Source organism: Xiphophorus couchianus, chromosome 11 (genome assembly GCF_001444195.1).
Source record: "Xiphophorus couchianus chromosome 11, X_couchianus-1.0, whole genome shotgun sequence".
Classification (NCBI taxonomy): domain Eukaryota; kingdom Metazoa; phylum Chordata; class Actinopteri; order Cyprinodontiformes; family Poeciliidae; genus Xiphophorus; species Xiphophorus couchianus.
In genome coordinates, this window is record NC_040238.1 from 19,497,247 (window position 1) to 19,511,899 (window position 14,653).

At 37.7% G+C, this 14,653-nt stretch overlaps 3 protein-coding genes across 3 annotated transcripts; 2 read left to right on the forward strand and 1 right to left on the reverse strand.

The window, feature by feature from the left end:
- Positions 1-219: 219 nt before the first annotated feature.
- LOC114153807 (mannose-P-dolichol utilization defect 1 protein-like) lies at positions 220-7,307 on the reverse strand. Its single transcript, XM_028032574.1, has 7 exons — positions 5,993-7,307; positions 5,709-5,774; positions 4,401-4,533; positions 2,366-2,451; positions 1,709-1,824; positions 1,515-1,625; positions 220-1,425 (listed from the first exon to the last, which is right to left on the reverse strand). Exons 1-7 carry the CDS (start codon positions 6,081-6,083, stop codon positions 1,303-1,305), a joined length of 726 nt encoding a protein of 241 aa, XP_027888375.1. The 5' UTR covers positions 6,084-7,307; the 3' UTR covers positions 220-1,302.
- Positions 7,308-7,973: 666 nt separating this feature from the next.
- On the forward strand, positions 7,974-9,877 carry LOC114153810 (transmembrane 4 L6 family member 4-like). The gene is made up of 5 exons (XM_028032576.1): positions 7,974-8,291; positions 8,569-8,634; positions 9,134-9,270; positions 9,347-9,533; positions 9,624-9,877. The coding sequence occupies exons 1-5, from the start codon at positions 8,115-8,117 to the stop codon at positions 9,630-9,632; spliced, it is 576 nt and encodes a 191-aa protein (XP_027888377.1). The 5' UTR covers positions 7,974-8,114; the 3' UTR covers positions 9,633-9,877.
- A 1,001-nt stretch (positions 9,878-10,878) lies between these two features.
- tm4sf21a (transmembrane 4 L six family member 21a) lies at positions 10,879-14,402 on the forward strand. The gene is made up of 5 exons (XM_028032575.1): positions 10,879-11,162; positions 11,390-11,455; positions 12,277-12,410; positions 12,482-12,700; positions 13,985-14,402. Exons 1-4 carry the CDS (start codon positions 10,986-10,988, stop codon positions 12,681-12,683), a joined length of 579 nt encoding a protein of 192 aa, XP_027888376.1. The 5' UTR covers positions 10,879-10,985; the 3' UTR covers positions 12,684-12,700; positions 13,985-14,402.
- Positions 14,403-14,653: the final 251 nt, after the last annotated feature.

Below are 14,653 nucleotides of genomic sequence, written 5' to 3' on the forward strand. Positions count from 1 at the left end.
TTAACGCCAAAATACACGCTGGACTTCTCCAAGTATTATGTTACCCCTGGAAACATAACACTTGTGGATTGGTGGTATAGCGCGTTCAGAGTTTCACTACATCATTCAATGGATTTTTGACACAGAAATGTTATGTTATGGCCTGTACCGTCATGGGAAACATTTTTGACTGTTGTCCAGCAACCAATTGTTGCGGAAAAAATTAATCGCCAAGCACTGTTAGGTGAAAATCACTCAATCAGGTTTATTCAGTATCGAAGACGCAAGATCAAAAACTCATGAACAGATTAAAGGTCCAAGTGAGCCTCAGAGTTGGTTATGTGTGGATTCTGACAACAGGCAGACAAAATAACAGTTTTATACCAATGATAAGGAAGGACAGTCTAGCTCCTGAGCAGCTGCAGAAAACAGCATCTATGTTGCCTATAGAGGTTCATTTGGTGAAAGTTCATAAACACTTAGAATTAAAAATGTCCTAAAAAAAAAAGTCTTAAAAAAGCTAATTGCTAATAAAACTGTCTTTTCACACAGTGCTGTATCCAAGCATAATATTGGAAAGTTGAGTGGAAGGTTAAAGTCTAACTGGCAGCAGGGATGACTGCAGACCACACAGAGGCGTTAACAGGACATGCACCATATCTGTTGCTTCCGTCGTGTTAAGGTGTCAGTTACGACAACAATCCAACGTCTGCTATTCTTTAAATTCATAGAAACCAAGATCCCAGAGTCAGGAATCATGTGTTAAGTCTTCACAGTCACATATGATTTGGGAACTATGCCATCTACTGGTGCTGTGTTTTATCAAGTCTAAAAACATTCTGTTGTCTGCCAGGAATCCTCTGCTCCCTTTATCTGTCTTGTACCTCTTCATCTTAATTTGTATTTTCCCCTCATAGCCCAATACTATATCATATTTCATTTTTATGCAAATGACTGCCACTTACACGGCTCCTTTCAAATACCAAACTCACAAATGGAGGATATTCTGAGCATAAATAAGAACTGGCTGGTATTAAATAAAAAGAAGGCATTCACAAATCCTCATTAGGACTGAAATCTGAGAATGTCGTTTTTGGCAAAGCCACTAGAGGGCGCCACATGACGTTTTATTCTGCTAACAGTTGTAGCTAACCTATAGACACAAGGTATTAAAAACTTCACAAAAATTCTAATAACAAACACAACATGCGCCTTGTATTAGAGAGGAAATATCCTTCACACAGTGTTGCACAACAACTATATATTATTAAAATCATTCATACATCAATATCTTAGTCATAGAAACACTTGCTGCCTCTGAAGCTAATCCGTCTTCTTGGCAGCAGAGCCACTGCTCCTCTTGTAGCAGACTATCTGAGCCACTAGGACAAAGCTAAGACATGTGGACAGTATGTGAGACAAAGTAGTGAAAGATCCTCCGCTCTCCTGTAAGAAAATGATTCACAAAGCTGGAGTTAAAAATCCCAAATAAGACAGAAAAAGAGTACAACATTCAACTGTTTCTAGCTGCTTACCTGTACAGAAACAAAGGCAGCACCAAGAGCACCTGTACATGACAGTAACGCTGACAGGCTGGACAGCTGCCCTGTGTGGCCTTTCTGGTAGTTTGTTACTGTTTGAACAACCTGGGAAAAGTAATAAGGACACACATCTGTCCGCATAAAAGAGTCCATACATCTGCAGAAAGAAGAGACTGATAGATTGCTACCTTGCTTAAAATGAAAGCTGCCAGAGTGGAGGTGTACACCAGTCTGATGACGGCCGCAGTCGCAAACGAAACCAGGAGGAGGATTATGCCACCAAAACCCAAGAGCAGTAGCATTCCTGGCAAACACATACACACACATTTCTAAGATTTAAATCGTACACTTGACCCTAGCAACACCAGAGAGAAAGCAAGACCTTTTTGAATTGATAGTTACAAACATGGTTAAAAAGTTTGTTAATTTGAAAAGACACCACAAGGTGGCGCTGCATTAAAGCCTGCAGGGCTCTAAAAGAAATAAGCTCTGTGAACAATTATCCAGTTTGGACTTGCACCCTAAGAATTTAAGATTTTAGAATAATAACAATATATGTACATAATTATGTATATATACATACATATATATCAGTGCTATCAGTGGCAGTGTACAGCTGTATTTTCTTTTAAAGTGCTATACACACATTTCACTAGTTGTGAAAGATTTAACCAATAAAATGTTTGCCAGGTATAAGGTAGTCGTGAATAATCCCAGCCATGGGATACTGGTATGTTGAGGTACATAATTCGATAATTATGAACTGAAGATAAAATAATAATCAGCATGTCCTCCTGCTTCCCTTCATTTTCTATATTTAGGATGAATACCGATTCAAATCTGACCTTTGAGGGTTTCACCGCGATAATGCAGGATGAGGAAGATGATGGTTGCTGTCTGAGCCAAAGTGAAGAGCCTCTCAGCCCAGGCACTGTGCAGACGTTAAAACAGAAAGCGCAGACATACTGGTAAACATACTCTGCCAGACATTAAACAGGAAAAGCTACTTACTCTGCAGTGCTTGGACACTAATAGAACCGGAGTCTTTGAATCTGAATGCAGTCATAATGGGGAGTGCGGACCTGATAAGCTAAATATTCGGAAAACGGACGACCACCCAGGAAACCCTGCAAACAGCTGCACTCCCATTGATGGTTGTATTCATAAAGCAAGTATTTACAAATGAACCATCTAAGTGCTGCAACACGGAGATGAATAGCAAGTTAAATGATGCGATGGTCCTGGAGCAGCTTAATGTAAATCAAACTGTAAAGTAAAACAGAGACAGATTAAATAAAATCAGTCCTCAAAACTATTACATCAAAAAGTCGGTAAAGAGAAATATAAAAACCTCCTGAATAGTTCAGAAGCAATTGTATACTTTACATTAAAAACATGGCATAAAACGGCAAAAACTACAAAGCTAAAAAAAAAATACTTTAAATCTTATGATAATGATCATTAGTTCCCACATTAGACAACCAAAATAATTACATTTAGGGTTTGAAGAAAGAAGGCGGTAGATGTTTTCAGGAAGTCCTACACGACTGCTTTAGATTTCACAAGAAACACTTTATTATAAAACAGAAAACAGAAGAATCCTATCCACTCAAGAGAACACAATAAATGTAAAACAACAACAAAAAACTGTCAAGGAAACTCACTCAGTCACTCAAATCAACAATTCATTGTGCAAACCTGTTTAATAATACACATTTAATCTAAGAAAATTAAGAAAATATGTGGAAAAGAAGTTAATAGATTAAATTACAAAAAAAGTGGAGGAAATTGAAAGCTGAAAAGCACAAAATTAACAATTAATAATTCAGCTCAAATGATATACAAAGTCATGCATGTTGGTAATGTCTAAATATAAAACCCTTACCCTTACTTTGGGAAATTCCTGTTATGTTTCTGTTTTGAAAGAAATCTTTCATATATATATATATATATATATATATATATATATATATATATATATATATATATTTATAGAAGTACAAGGAGGAGATAAATGCTTTGATAAAACCCTAAAAGCGATTTAAGAAATCAATAGCAGAGAAATGAGTCTATGTAAATCAACTCCCACGTATTTCTGAGGATCTCAGAAAAGAACATATAGTCCCTCCGCCTCAGATCCCCCTAAGTGTGAAATGTCCAGAAATCCTTCAATAGGCAGGTCCCTGAAGGCATCCTGACACTAAGCCTGACTGGCATCAGTCCTTTTGATGAAGCGGCTCGTTGTTACTGTGAACCAGGTCTTCACCATATTTCTAAGACAGAGCCCAGCCACATATAGATGAAGCTCAATTCTGTATTATTTTATTTTCTTCCCTCTCTTTCATTTTTACACTATCAATTCAGAACGCAGGCCATTTTAAGTACCTTACTACAAACAAATCTAGTGAATAAACAGAAATACATAAACCATCTGATCATAAAGATAGACTCAAATTCAGCTACATTTATCCCACTTCAGTCTTACTAATAATTGTAAAAGCTTTCTTTATAAACGAATGAAACAAGTCACTTTAAAATAGAACAAACATTATTCTTATCTGTACGTAGTCTCACGTTTTTGTTCTCTAAATATTTCTTTTTGAAAGCCTCAAATTAGAGGACCTGATTAAATCCACTCAGCTGTGAGCTGCACCAATCTAGATCCTATCCAGAAATGTTGTATTATTTTGTGAATTTTTTATAATGAAGAGACCCTGACGTCTGGAAGAAAATATTACAGAGCGGGTCAACAGAGTCTCCCGCAATGTTGGGCTATTTGACGATTTTTGTGTCAGCAAGCAGAAAATACAAACAAAGTCACAAACAAATAACGGAATACTAACCCTTGACTTGCTTATTTAGTGGTTATCGATTACTTACAAGAATGGGAAGTTGTTGGATGCAGCGTAGACAACCGGACATGACAAAGCATAGAGCTGCAGCAGGAAGGCGGTCAGACTCAGGCCTTCTGCACTTCCTCTCCACAGCAGCTTCAGCAGCTGAGGGAACTGTGCTGCTCACAACAGATGATCGATGTGGAAACAGAAAATGAGAATGGAAACGTTAAAAAAGTGCGCAGGAGCTATTCATGATGACTTCTATGCTTTACCTACTAAGCATGTATGGTTATCTTGTAAGCAGCTTGCTGAAGTCATCAAACAACATGATTGCATTATAAAGTGGAAGCTTGCTGAAACACCCAGCTTCTGCATACAGGCAGCATGACAATGATGTGGCTTCAGGACCAAAACTTGAAAACAAACAATCTTTGTTTTCAAGATTGAGACATATCCTGTCACTGTTGTTTATCTGAGTTCACAGGCTCTTGTTCTAATTAGATCATTGCTTTCCATCACAAAGTAACGAAAAGTCAAAAAGCAAATTTAGATTTAGGCTCATTGGAAATAAAGACAACCCCAAAGTGCTTCAGAAAAGGAATCATTCCCATTTAGTGAGATTGGATGGAAAACATCAAATGTATTGTCACAAGTTAAGTTTTGGTGCTGGATTTTGAAATCATACATATATTTTGATATAAATTATTCCATGTTTTAGTTGGAGCTGGCTGTGTGTTTAGGGCTGCTAAAAAAAACCTCCCACCTGAGCTAGGGGTCTCTGCAGCTCCTCCAGTGATAATACTAACATCTTGGCTGTTTCTGATAAATGCTCTTGTTTCTTGACCTAACAGTTAAGCTGAACATTTTTATTTGATGGACCGAAACGTTGCAGGTTGTCCTACAACCTAAACCTGCATTAATCTTCTCCATAACTTAATCCCTGACTGGTCTGCTGTGTTCTGTGGTTTCAGTTGTTCTGTTTGTGTTCGTTAATTTACTCTAACAAACTTCTGAGGTTTTCATTATAGGATGCAGGTGGATTATTTATTTTTAATTGAATGAACCCTAAACTATTTAGGAACATGAGAGAGTAAAGAGGAGGAGATACACATGCAAGCTGAACTTTTTAGATATTTATTTGCAAAAAATATATACATATATATATTTTGCAATTTCCAAATGAAGCTTTACTTGATCAGTTACATTAAATCACAATAAAATAAATTGAAGCTTGTGGCTTTAATATGAGGAATGTGTAAACGTTTAGGGGTTCAAGCCACTGCACGTTTGTTGTTTTTTTTTAATTAATAATCCATTTTTGTTGTTATTTTCTGATATAAAACAGTCTTACCCAAAAATGTGTCCAGTATGATCCAAAATCCGACAATTTTGTTCAACACAAACTTTAGACAGGGACCTGGAAAATAATCATTGTAAGAAATAGCGATATTCAGATCACATCAAACTGTTGAACCACACAGTGAGTAAAGTTTAAATGCTATCTCCCCATGCGTTTCTGATTAAACTCGTAATAAGTTTGCAAGAGCAACATGTTCTCCACTCCTCTGCGGCCGCCATATCCTGCACATCTGGAAACTTTCCCCCCTCAAATATTTCACCTCAAACGTCCCTCACCGTGCAAATGCAAGCGGACGAAAAGCTCCTCGTAGCATTTCTCTGGCATTAAACGGCCCACAAGGAGGCTTTTCAAGGGAGACGTGTCCATCGTGGGCCAGCTGTGGACGGGAATGACCCGCTGAAACAGGGGGAGTGGTCCAACGCTTCCCAGATATTTACAGGGGGCGCCGTAAGTGAGCTGTCACGCTTAAATCAGAAGAAAATGGTCCGTCCTTTTTATTCTCGCTCTTTGAAAAAACATTTAAAAAATACCCTGCGTGTTTTTAATGACAGAATACTTCAAAAACTGGAGGGTTACTTCTGCAACCCTAACCTAACCCAGAGTTCATGAGGCAGACGGTGGATAGTTTCTAGATAACACTAGACATAGATTAATCAATTAATACAAGCCGCCATTTTGAATGACGTTATCACACTTTAATTCTTTCCACGGGATAAAATATGGTATATTTCTAGTGCTGTTTATATAAGTGAATTTTGTTAATTACTTCTCTTGACCAAAACGTTTTACCTTTAACTTATTATTTACCTTTTAACTGCTCATTAATAGCCACGTGCTAATTCTGGTCATATTCAATATTCACACTTTGACCCTCCCTTACAAAAACAAATCCCATGAAAATTACATGCGATCACATGTATGTGGTTCATACAACTTTTTACATGTGAATGATGTGAATCACATGTGAAAGCACATGTATATGTGTGATTTTGGAACATTTCGTGGTAAAATCAAATGTTTTCACATGTGAAAACATGATTTTCATGGGATTTTTTTGTAAGGGCTTGGTCCCAGAAAGGGAATAAACTAAACATATTTGTGTAATGATAAATATCCAAATAAAATTTTTAGTCTTTAGTTTTTTTGTTGTTTGATCAGCTTTGGAGCTGCAAGATGTAAATTATTTAGAGCTGCATTGGGGCCAATGGGATGGGTCCACCTACTGTTTTCTTCCATTATAAATGTCCAATGCTTGTATTCAAACTAGATTATAAATCCTATCTTTGTGTTAATAATTTATGAATGATTAATCTGCAACTAATGTTCATCTACCACACTAATGTTTTTCCCGCTTCACCGACAGTCCGTGTGCTCAATTTGAATACTGGTTTGATCTGTATTCAAATCTTACTTCTACTATAAATGCAAAATTCAGATTACGGTCAATATAGAGAAGTAGAGAAAAACTGTCCACTTGGCCATATTTTACACTGTCAAATTTCAAAATGAGTTTCACATGAAATAAAAGATTCACAAAAGAAAATGTACAAATGACAAATGTTACAACAGAAATATATGTAAAAAAAAAAATCAATAAAAGATTTTTATTTCTGGTCAATTTCTGGTTAACACAAATACCACATGTTATTATTAAAATTAGGTTCTATTTTATGAAAGAGTAGTTATCATGCCCTATGACCAGTTTTCTTTTCAAAACCATGCAGGCAACCATATTCCTGAAAACAAATTGCTCTTAGAAACAAACATACTTCCAACAAGATTTTGACTTCATGTCTCCTTTCACTCGTCTTTTATTATTCCAGTTAGTCAGTTTAGTCAGAGTTAACATTTGATAAGATGGAGACACAAGTTAATGCGCTGTGGTTTCCTTTTATAGAAATTGTATTTCCTATTCAAAATATTATCAGAGGCCCTACTTGGGGCTGTTAGTGATGTCGCAGTCATTGCTGAGACAATAATTGCTCAGTTGCAATTGGACACTGTAGAAAACAATCTAACTGCCATGTTGTGTTAAAATTAAATAATTCTTTCTTTGTTTATTTTCTGCCCCCATTCTTGCAAAATAAAAAAAGTATTCCCATCATTCTAAAGAACGTGTGGCATACCACAAGGCTCGACCCTAGGCCCTCAAATGCTTATTTCCAACATGTATCGCAAAACAACTGCAGCATAGGCAAACTGCCCTTTAAAACGATGTAGTTATTAGAAAATAAATTATTCAGCCTCTTCGTCACAGTCACACAGACACAAGGGCAAGCGCGTTGAGCATTTTTGGTCATGTTCAAAGTGGGACTATTCTGAAAACAGGAACTAACTTGACTAAAACGTACATGACTGGAGTTTTTGTTGCAGTCGGCGGGTTTTCAGGCAGACAACATGTGTACTGGAAAGTGCTCCCTTTTCATTGCGATCTCTCTGTACCCCCTGGTTCTTCTGTCCATCCTCTGCAACATTTTGCTCTTCTTTCCTGACTGGAGCACCAAGTATGTCAAAGAAGAACACATTACTAACGAAGTAAAGTACATGGGAGGATTCATCGGTGGTGGTGTCCTGGTAAGTAGTTGGTTGGTAAACGAGACTCCAAATGGAAAAATGTTCTAGACTTTGTGAAATTATTATTGAATAGAATTTTTTGGGGGGGATAAATTAAAACTTTTTGCACATCATTAATGGATTTGATAAATGCTTTTGTTGTCACGTAAGTCATTATCAAATGTCTTAAAACCAAACCGGGGGCTGCAGAAAGTGTGTGCCGCTAAAAACCTTTACCTGACTCTTATCATGCAAACTGAATGCAATCCACTGATCCACCCAATGTGTCCTAATGCAGGTACTGATCCCAGCACTGTACATTCACTTGACTGGAGAACAAGGCTGCTGTGCAAATCGCTTCGGGGTGAGTTACTCTGACCTAATTTCAGGTGAAACGGAGCAGCAAACACAAGTTGTAACCAAGTTAAGGAAGATCTGCAACAAAACAGGCTAAATTCAGACTAGTTCAGTTGTTCCTGAGCTGAAGAAATATGCTGCGTTGTGCTGCATCACCATTGCACAACACCAAGGTACTTTTGATGCAGATAACAAAACCACAGTTTACCATAGCACACAACATACATTTCCTCACTTTTGTAGGTGTGATGCATATGCACTGTGGCCATTAACTTTAGCATAAAACAATCAAATATTTGCAAATTGTTTCATTGTGTGCATATATATATATATATATATATATATATATATATATATATATATACGTAAATCTGTGATGAAGAGAGGGAATCAGTGAATATTTTTCCTGTTTAAAACGAGTGAAAAAGGAGGTAAACTCATGATTAACTATTTTAAAACCATCTTCCATTTTAAACTGACCTCTGCTTCTCATTTAATGTTGGCAGATGTTCTTTTCCATCATATTTGCCGCAGTGGGAGCAGCTGGTGCCGTATACAGCTTCGTTGTGGCATTGCTCGGCCTCTCTAACGGGCCTCTGTGCAGAACCTCATCTCACGCATGGGAACAACCGTTTATAGACAAGTAATAAGTTGAAATGCATCTGTGGCTGTTCTTGTTGCGATTTGGTCATTTATGACCTTTTTGGTCTTATCCTCAGGAACCTGAGATATCTGAAAAACCCTAATTCCTGGAGCGAGTGTGAAGAGCCAAAGAACGTGGTCCAGTTCAACATGGGTCTGTTCATCACCCTGATGGTGGCCAGCGTTCTGCAGGGTCTCCTCTGTGCCAGCCAGGTGATCAACGGCTTCGTCGGGTGCATCTGTGGAACCTGCAACGACAAGCAGGTCAGAAAAAGCTGTGTGACTTCAAAACGTCCTAATTTCCACTTCCTCATTCAGACATGTTTTCATTGTCTCATTTCTTCTTCTTTGCAGGAACCCTGAGTTTGTAGGCATGAAGAGTTCAAAAAGCTGTCGCCGTGCAACATCTGGGAATAGGCTCCTGGTGGCTTTTTAAAGAAAATGCTTACTTCAACACTGATGTTCTCTTCAGCTGTACTAGCTTGTTATTTCCACAATATATTACAAATTCTTGATTCTGCTTGCAGTGTATTAATCTGAGGAGATACGTGTTGGAAACACCATGCACATAAATTGAATAATGAAATAAAATGTTTTAACAGGTAGCACACTTTTGTTCCTCGTGTTAATATTTTGAAGTAGCTATTTCCTGTTTTTTTTCAGTCAGCTAATAAAGTCTGAGGTGAAAGTTTGTGCAGTGACGCCTGTGGCCAGAGATATCAGATAAAAGTTTTAAAAAAGGAAATTAAAGATGTGGTTCTACATAACAGAGAATTTTCTTTTTTTTTGATAACTGCTAATTGTATTTGAAAGCCAAAAAAGTTGCGAATATCCATGAGTCTTTCATAATAATGGGCTTGTCATAATGTACTCCTATAGAAAGGGGGTTCCAGTTTTTCAAGGAGCCTTTCCTGGTTGTAAATCTTATCACAATGAGTAACACTGCCTCGCCCAAATGTTACTAAGAGACCAAGCTTCTTCTCAAATCACTCACTTCCTGTCGTTACTGATTAGAGACAATAACCTTTAATCATTTGATGAACACCAGAGAAACAACGAGAGACGCGCATCAATGTCCAAATTGTATTTGGTTCTTCATAGTCTGGATATTTTCCAGGTTTTCACCGAAGCCAAACATGCTCTGTTTGTCTCTCGCTCCTGCAGCTGCAAGTGCAAAGTTCAACTGCTCAAAGCTCCTACTGTGACAGAGTAAACATTATGAGCTAAAGGACCTTTAAGGAATGTTGTGGGTGTCACGCAAAACAACAATCAATCAGAATCACCTGTTACAGCAAAATGCAAACACAAACTTTCTTATATCTCTTATTCAGCATGCGATCACTCAAGAAAGTAAGACTTGGTGCAGCCATAGGGACGGCACAACAGCACGTCTGGGTGAGATGACCTAAATGCATTGATATTAGCCATAAAAAGTTTAATGTCCACATTAGCTTTACTAACCCAACAAAACAACACTCTGCCCATTTCCATGACAGCAGAGAGTGAGTCACATTCACTTCTGCAGCCTATCCCTGACTCTGTTTGCCTTTCTTATCTTATCAGATTTAAACCTCCCACAGTCGAGCCGTTTACCAAAGACGCCCCGCTCCAAACCGGACTACAACTACCTGGTCGCTCCAGGGTCAGAGAACAGCAGTCGCCTGAGCTGAAATTTTTAACCAAAGGAAGTTTTTTTCTTTCCAGAAACCGGCCAACATGTGTACTGGAAAGTGTTCCCTCTGCATTGCGGTGACTCTGTACCCGCTGGTGCTCATTTCCATCATCTGTAACATTGTGCTGTTCTTCCCTGATGGAAGCGTCCAGTATGCTCAAGATGGACACATTACAGATGAGGTGAAGTACATGGGAGGAGTCTTTGGAGGAGGGATACTGGTGAGTTTTTCCTTTATTCAGCTTTAGTTTTATCTGCCCAGTCTAATGTTTTCTTATTCATTTTAAGGTGAATAACAAATACCTCATGAATCTCACTGCTAAATATTTATTGTCTCCTGAGTAAATGTTGTCTTTCCTATATTTTCAGTAAACAATTTATGCATTCTGATTCTGACCTCATGATAAAACCTGAGTCTGAATACGTGCTAAAATAAACTCACATACAGGTTCTGATCCCTGCACTTCACATTCACCTGACTGGAAAGCAGGGCTGCTGTGGAAATCGTTGTGGGGTGAGTCAGACAGGAAACAGTGAAAACAGTGACAGATTAACGATGCGAACTCCTGAATAAAGCGCCTACTGGATATAAAAATGTCAAAATTGTATCACAGAGTTAAATAATCATTACACGAGTCACCAAAAATAGATATTCCCCAAATATATGATATATGGAGTCAAGTTTAGTCAAATAATGATTCCAACTTAAATGTACAGTAACTACTGTATTTCTGAACAATTTACTGTAAGCATACATATGTTTCCAGATCCCTTTATTTTGATTCAACTAATAAGCATTTACTGTAATCATTTGCATTTTCTGACAAACTTTAGATTTTTATTTGTAAAAAATATTGAAAACTGTGGATCATTTTCCTTCCACTTCAGTGCCCAGTGCTTTCTGTCGGCCCATAAAGCGAAGTCTCAATAACATAAGCCTGGAGCTTGTGATAACAGAGAAATTTTACGGGATAAAAAGAGCTTTGCAATATAATTTGCAAAGATAGAATTTATTCCGGTTTTTATCATTGTTTGAGTACACCATCTTGGGTTTAGGAAGGATTTCTTTTTAAAATAGAGAAAACATGTTGAGGCATCAAACTCCCTAAAGATTTCTTGTAAGAAGTTGATTTTAAACTGAGGACTGTGATCAATCTTCCCATGCAGACAGGACAAAGTCAAACAGTCATAATTTGTTTAGATTTGAGTTTATGCTTTTGCGTGAAAACCAAACCCACATTGATGTTGTCGAGGTAAATAGACAACTGGGGAGAAGAAAATCTAGTATTAAACTGCAACAAACATGATCCTGACCCTCTCCTCTAATCTCTGCAGATGTTCCTATCTATCGCTTTCGCTGCGGTGGGCGTGCTCGGTGCCCTGTATAGCTTCGTTGTGGCCGTGCTCGGCTTGCACAACGGGCCTTTGTGTAAAGTATTACTGGTTTGGGGGAGGCCTTTCAAAGACAGGTAAGACCCAGAACTCTAAGGTGCTAATGTTGGTGTGCCGTCTGTAGCATAACAGCTTCTGTTTTTCACAGTGACAACAGTTACCTGGGCGACAGCTCGATGTGGTGGAGGTGCACTGAGCCTGAGAACATCGTCCAGTTCAACATTGGACTGTTCAGCACTCTGCTGGTGACCAGCGGCCTGCAGGTAATCCTCTGTGCCATTCAGATGATCAATGGGCTCTGCGGCTGTCTGTGCGGCACCTGCATCAAGAAGGAGGAAGGGATGATCTGAAGATTTAAAACCAGCAGGTATCCACATCAGCCTTTTCTCATTGAGGTTTCAGTAATTCAACTTAAAGCATTAAGTATAAATTAATACCACACATAAGGAAATTGTTAGGATCCTGATTGTTTAGTTGTTTTGGAGTTTAATTTATTATTATATGCCTTTTCTTTGTTTAGATCAGTCTTGTTTCTGTTTTACTTCAGTTCAGTTCTTCGTGTTTCTTGTTATGTTTATTTCTATTATCAAGTTATTCTTAGTTACTCTAGTTTTACATTTTTTTAGTTATTCTTTGTTAGATTTATTTACTCCAGTGTAGGCTCCCCCTCACTACATCTGCAACCCTTTATTTCATCAGTCTGGGTCTTTTATTTAGCATTCACCCTCCACAGGATTTAAGCACCTTATCCTCAGTCACTCCTTGTCTGTTCCTCTCGTCACTTTGATGGGTATTCTCCTCCTGTCTCTGGTTCCAGGTTTTTAATTTAACCAGCAGGCAGGAGCTTTGTTACCCATCACCCTTTTTCCTTAAAATTATCAACTGCTCAGCGTCTCAGCCCCTCTGCATTTTGGTCCACTTTCAAAGTCACCACATTATGACAGCTATATGTTCAAACATTTGCTATTGGTTTTAATTTATTATGTATGTAATTTGAAGTTTTCATTAATCTGCAACTGCAAGCCATAATCACTACAATTCACACCAGCCCTGGCGGGATGGACGTGCATCAGGGACACTGTTTTTAAAAAACATGTTCACCTTGGAGTGGCCAAATTTCTATTATTCCTATCTCGATTTAATAGGGACTCCTCGCACTGTATTTGTTGCCCTCTGTCCTCCGCACTTTTTTCAGCCATTATAACAGTTTACGCCGTTGTTAACGTGTCGTGGCGTGTTTTTCCGAGCCACATTTAAACGCAACATGAGCGTTTAAGATGCCCGCGCTGCACCGAGTCTGACTCAAACAAATAAACACCTATTGTTTCATTCTGGGCGCAATGAATCTTAAGTTTCTTTTTTTTTTAATTTAATAACAAACAAATGTTAATACTTTACGAACAGCGGATTGCAAATCACCCGTATGAACGTGATTTGTTACCGTTTGTGGTCAAGTTTGGTCAAAATTAGGTAACTTTTGAAAATGAATAATTATTGAATGCCAACATATTTAGCAAAACTGCTAGTTTGACAAGTTTAATCAGAGTCAAAACGTATTTATTTGTACATTAATACTGCTGTTTTAAGTAGTCACTAAAACAGTAAATAAATGAGTGAAACCTTAACGCTCTTTTATTTTTCTCTTTCCCAGCTGCTGCGAGTTTCTCACTGGCGCCCCCTGCTGCATCCTTTAACAATAAGAACTGCAGAAGGCTACAGAAAGTGTCTTAAAACTAAAGGTTTGATGTTTTTGTCAATTTTATGCTTTTTACTTTAGTACGGCCTTGCACTTACATTCAGTAGTCTTTCTGTATTGAAAGACTGTATCATTTTGCTTAGGAGAGGCTTATTTTATACCCATGTACATGTTTGTAATTGTATTTCATGTCATTATTAAATTAGGATAACATTCTCAGAGACTGAGATATGAAACACTGGACCTTATGAGTCGTTTGATTTTTTTTACCTGCATGCTGAAGAAGCTGCTTTTAAGCAGCTGTTGAGTAAATTCAGTGATTAAAGTCTGCTCAGAGATAATTATTTTCTTTAAAAAAAAACCAAAAAACTTTGTGATGTTTATGTACTAGCCAAAAACTTTATTGCACTTATGGTGAAACAAATTATATCATAGGCTGTCCTTATGCAGCTTCAAAAATGCAGCTATGTTTTTATCATTTACTTTATCAAAAAAGTGTAACCTCTGTTTTAGTGTTTAATTGTTAAAGTGATTTCCTTAAAGAGAAAATAAAATACATGAAAACCCCCAAGATCTTTTTTTTAATTCATTTATTATTTAATGCATTTTAATGCAAAACCATGT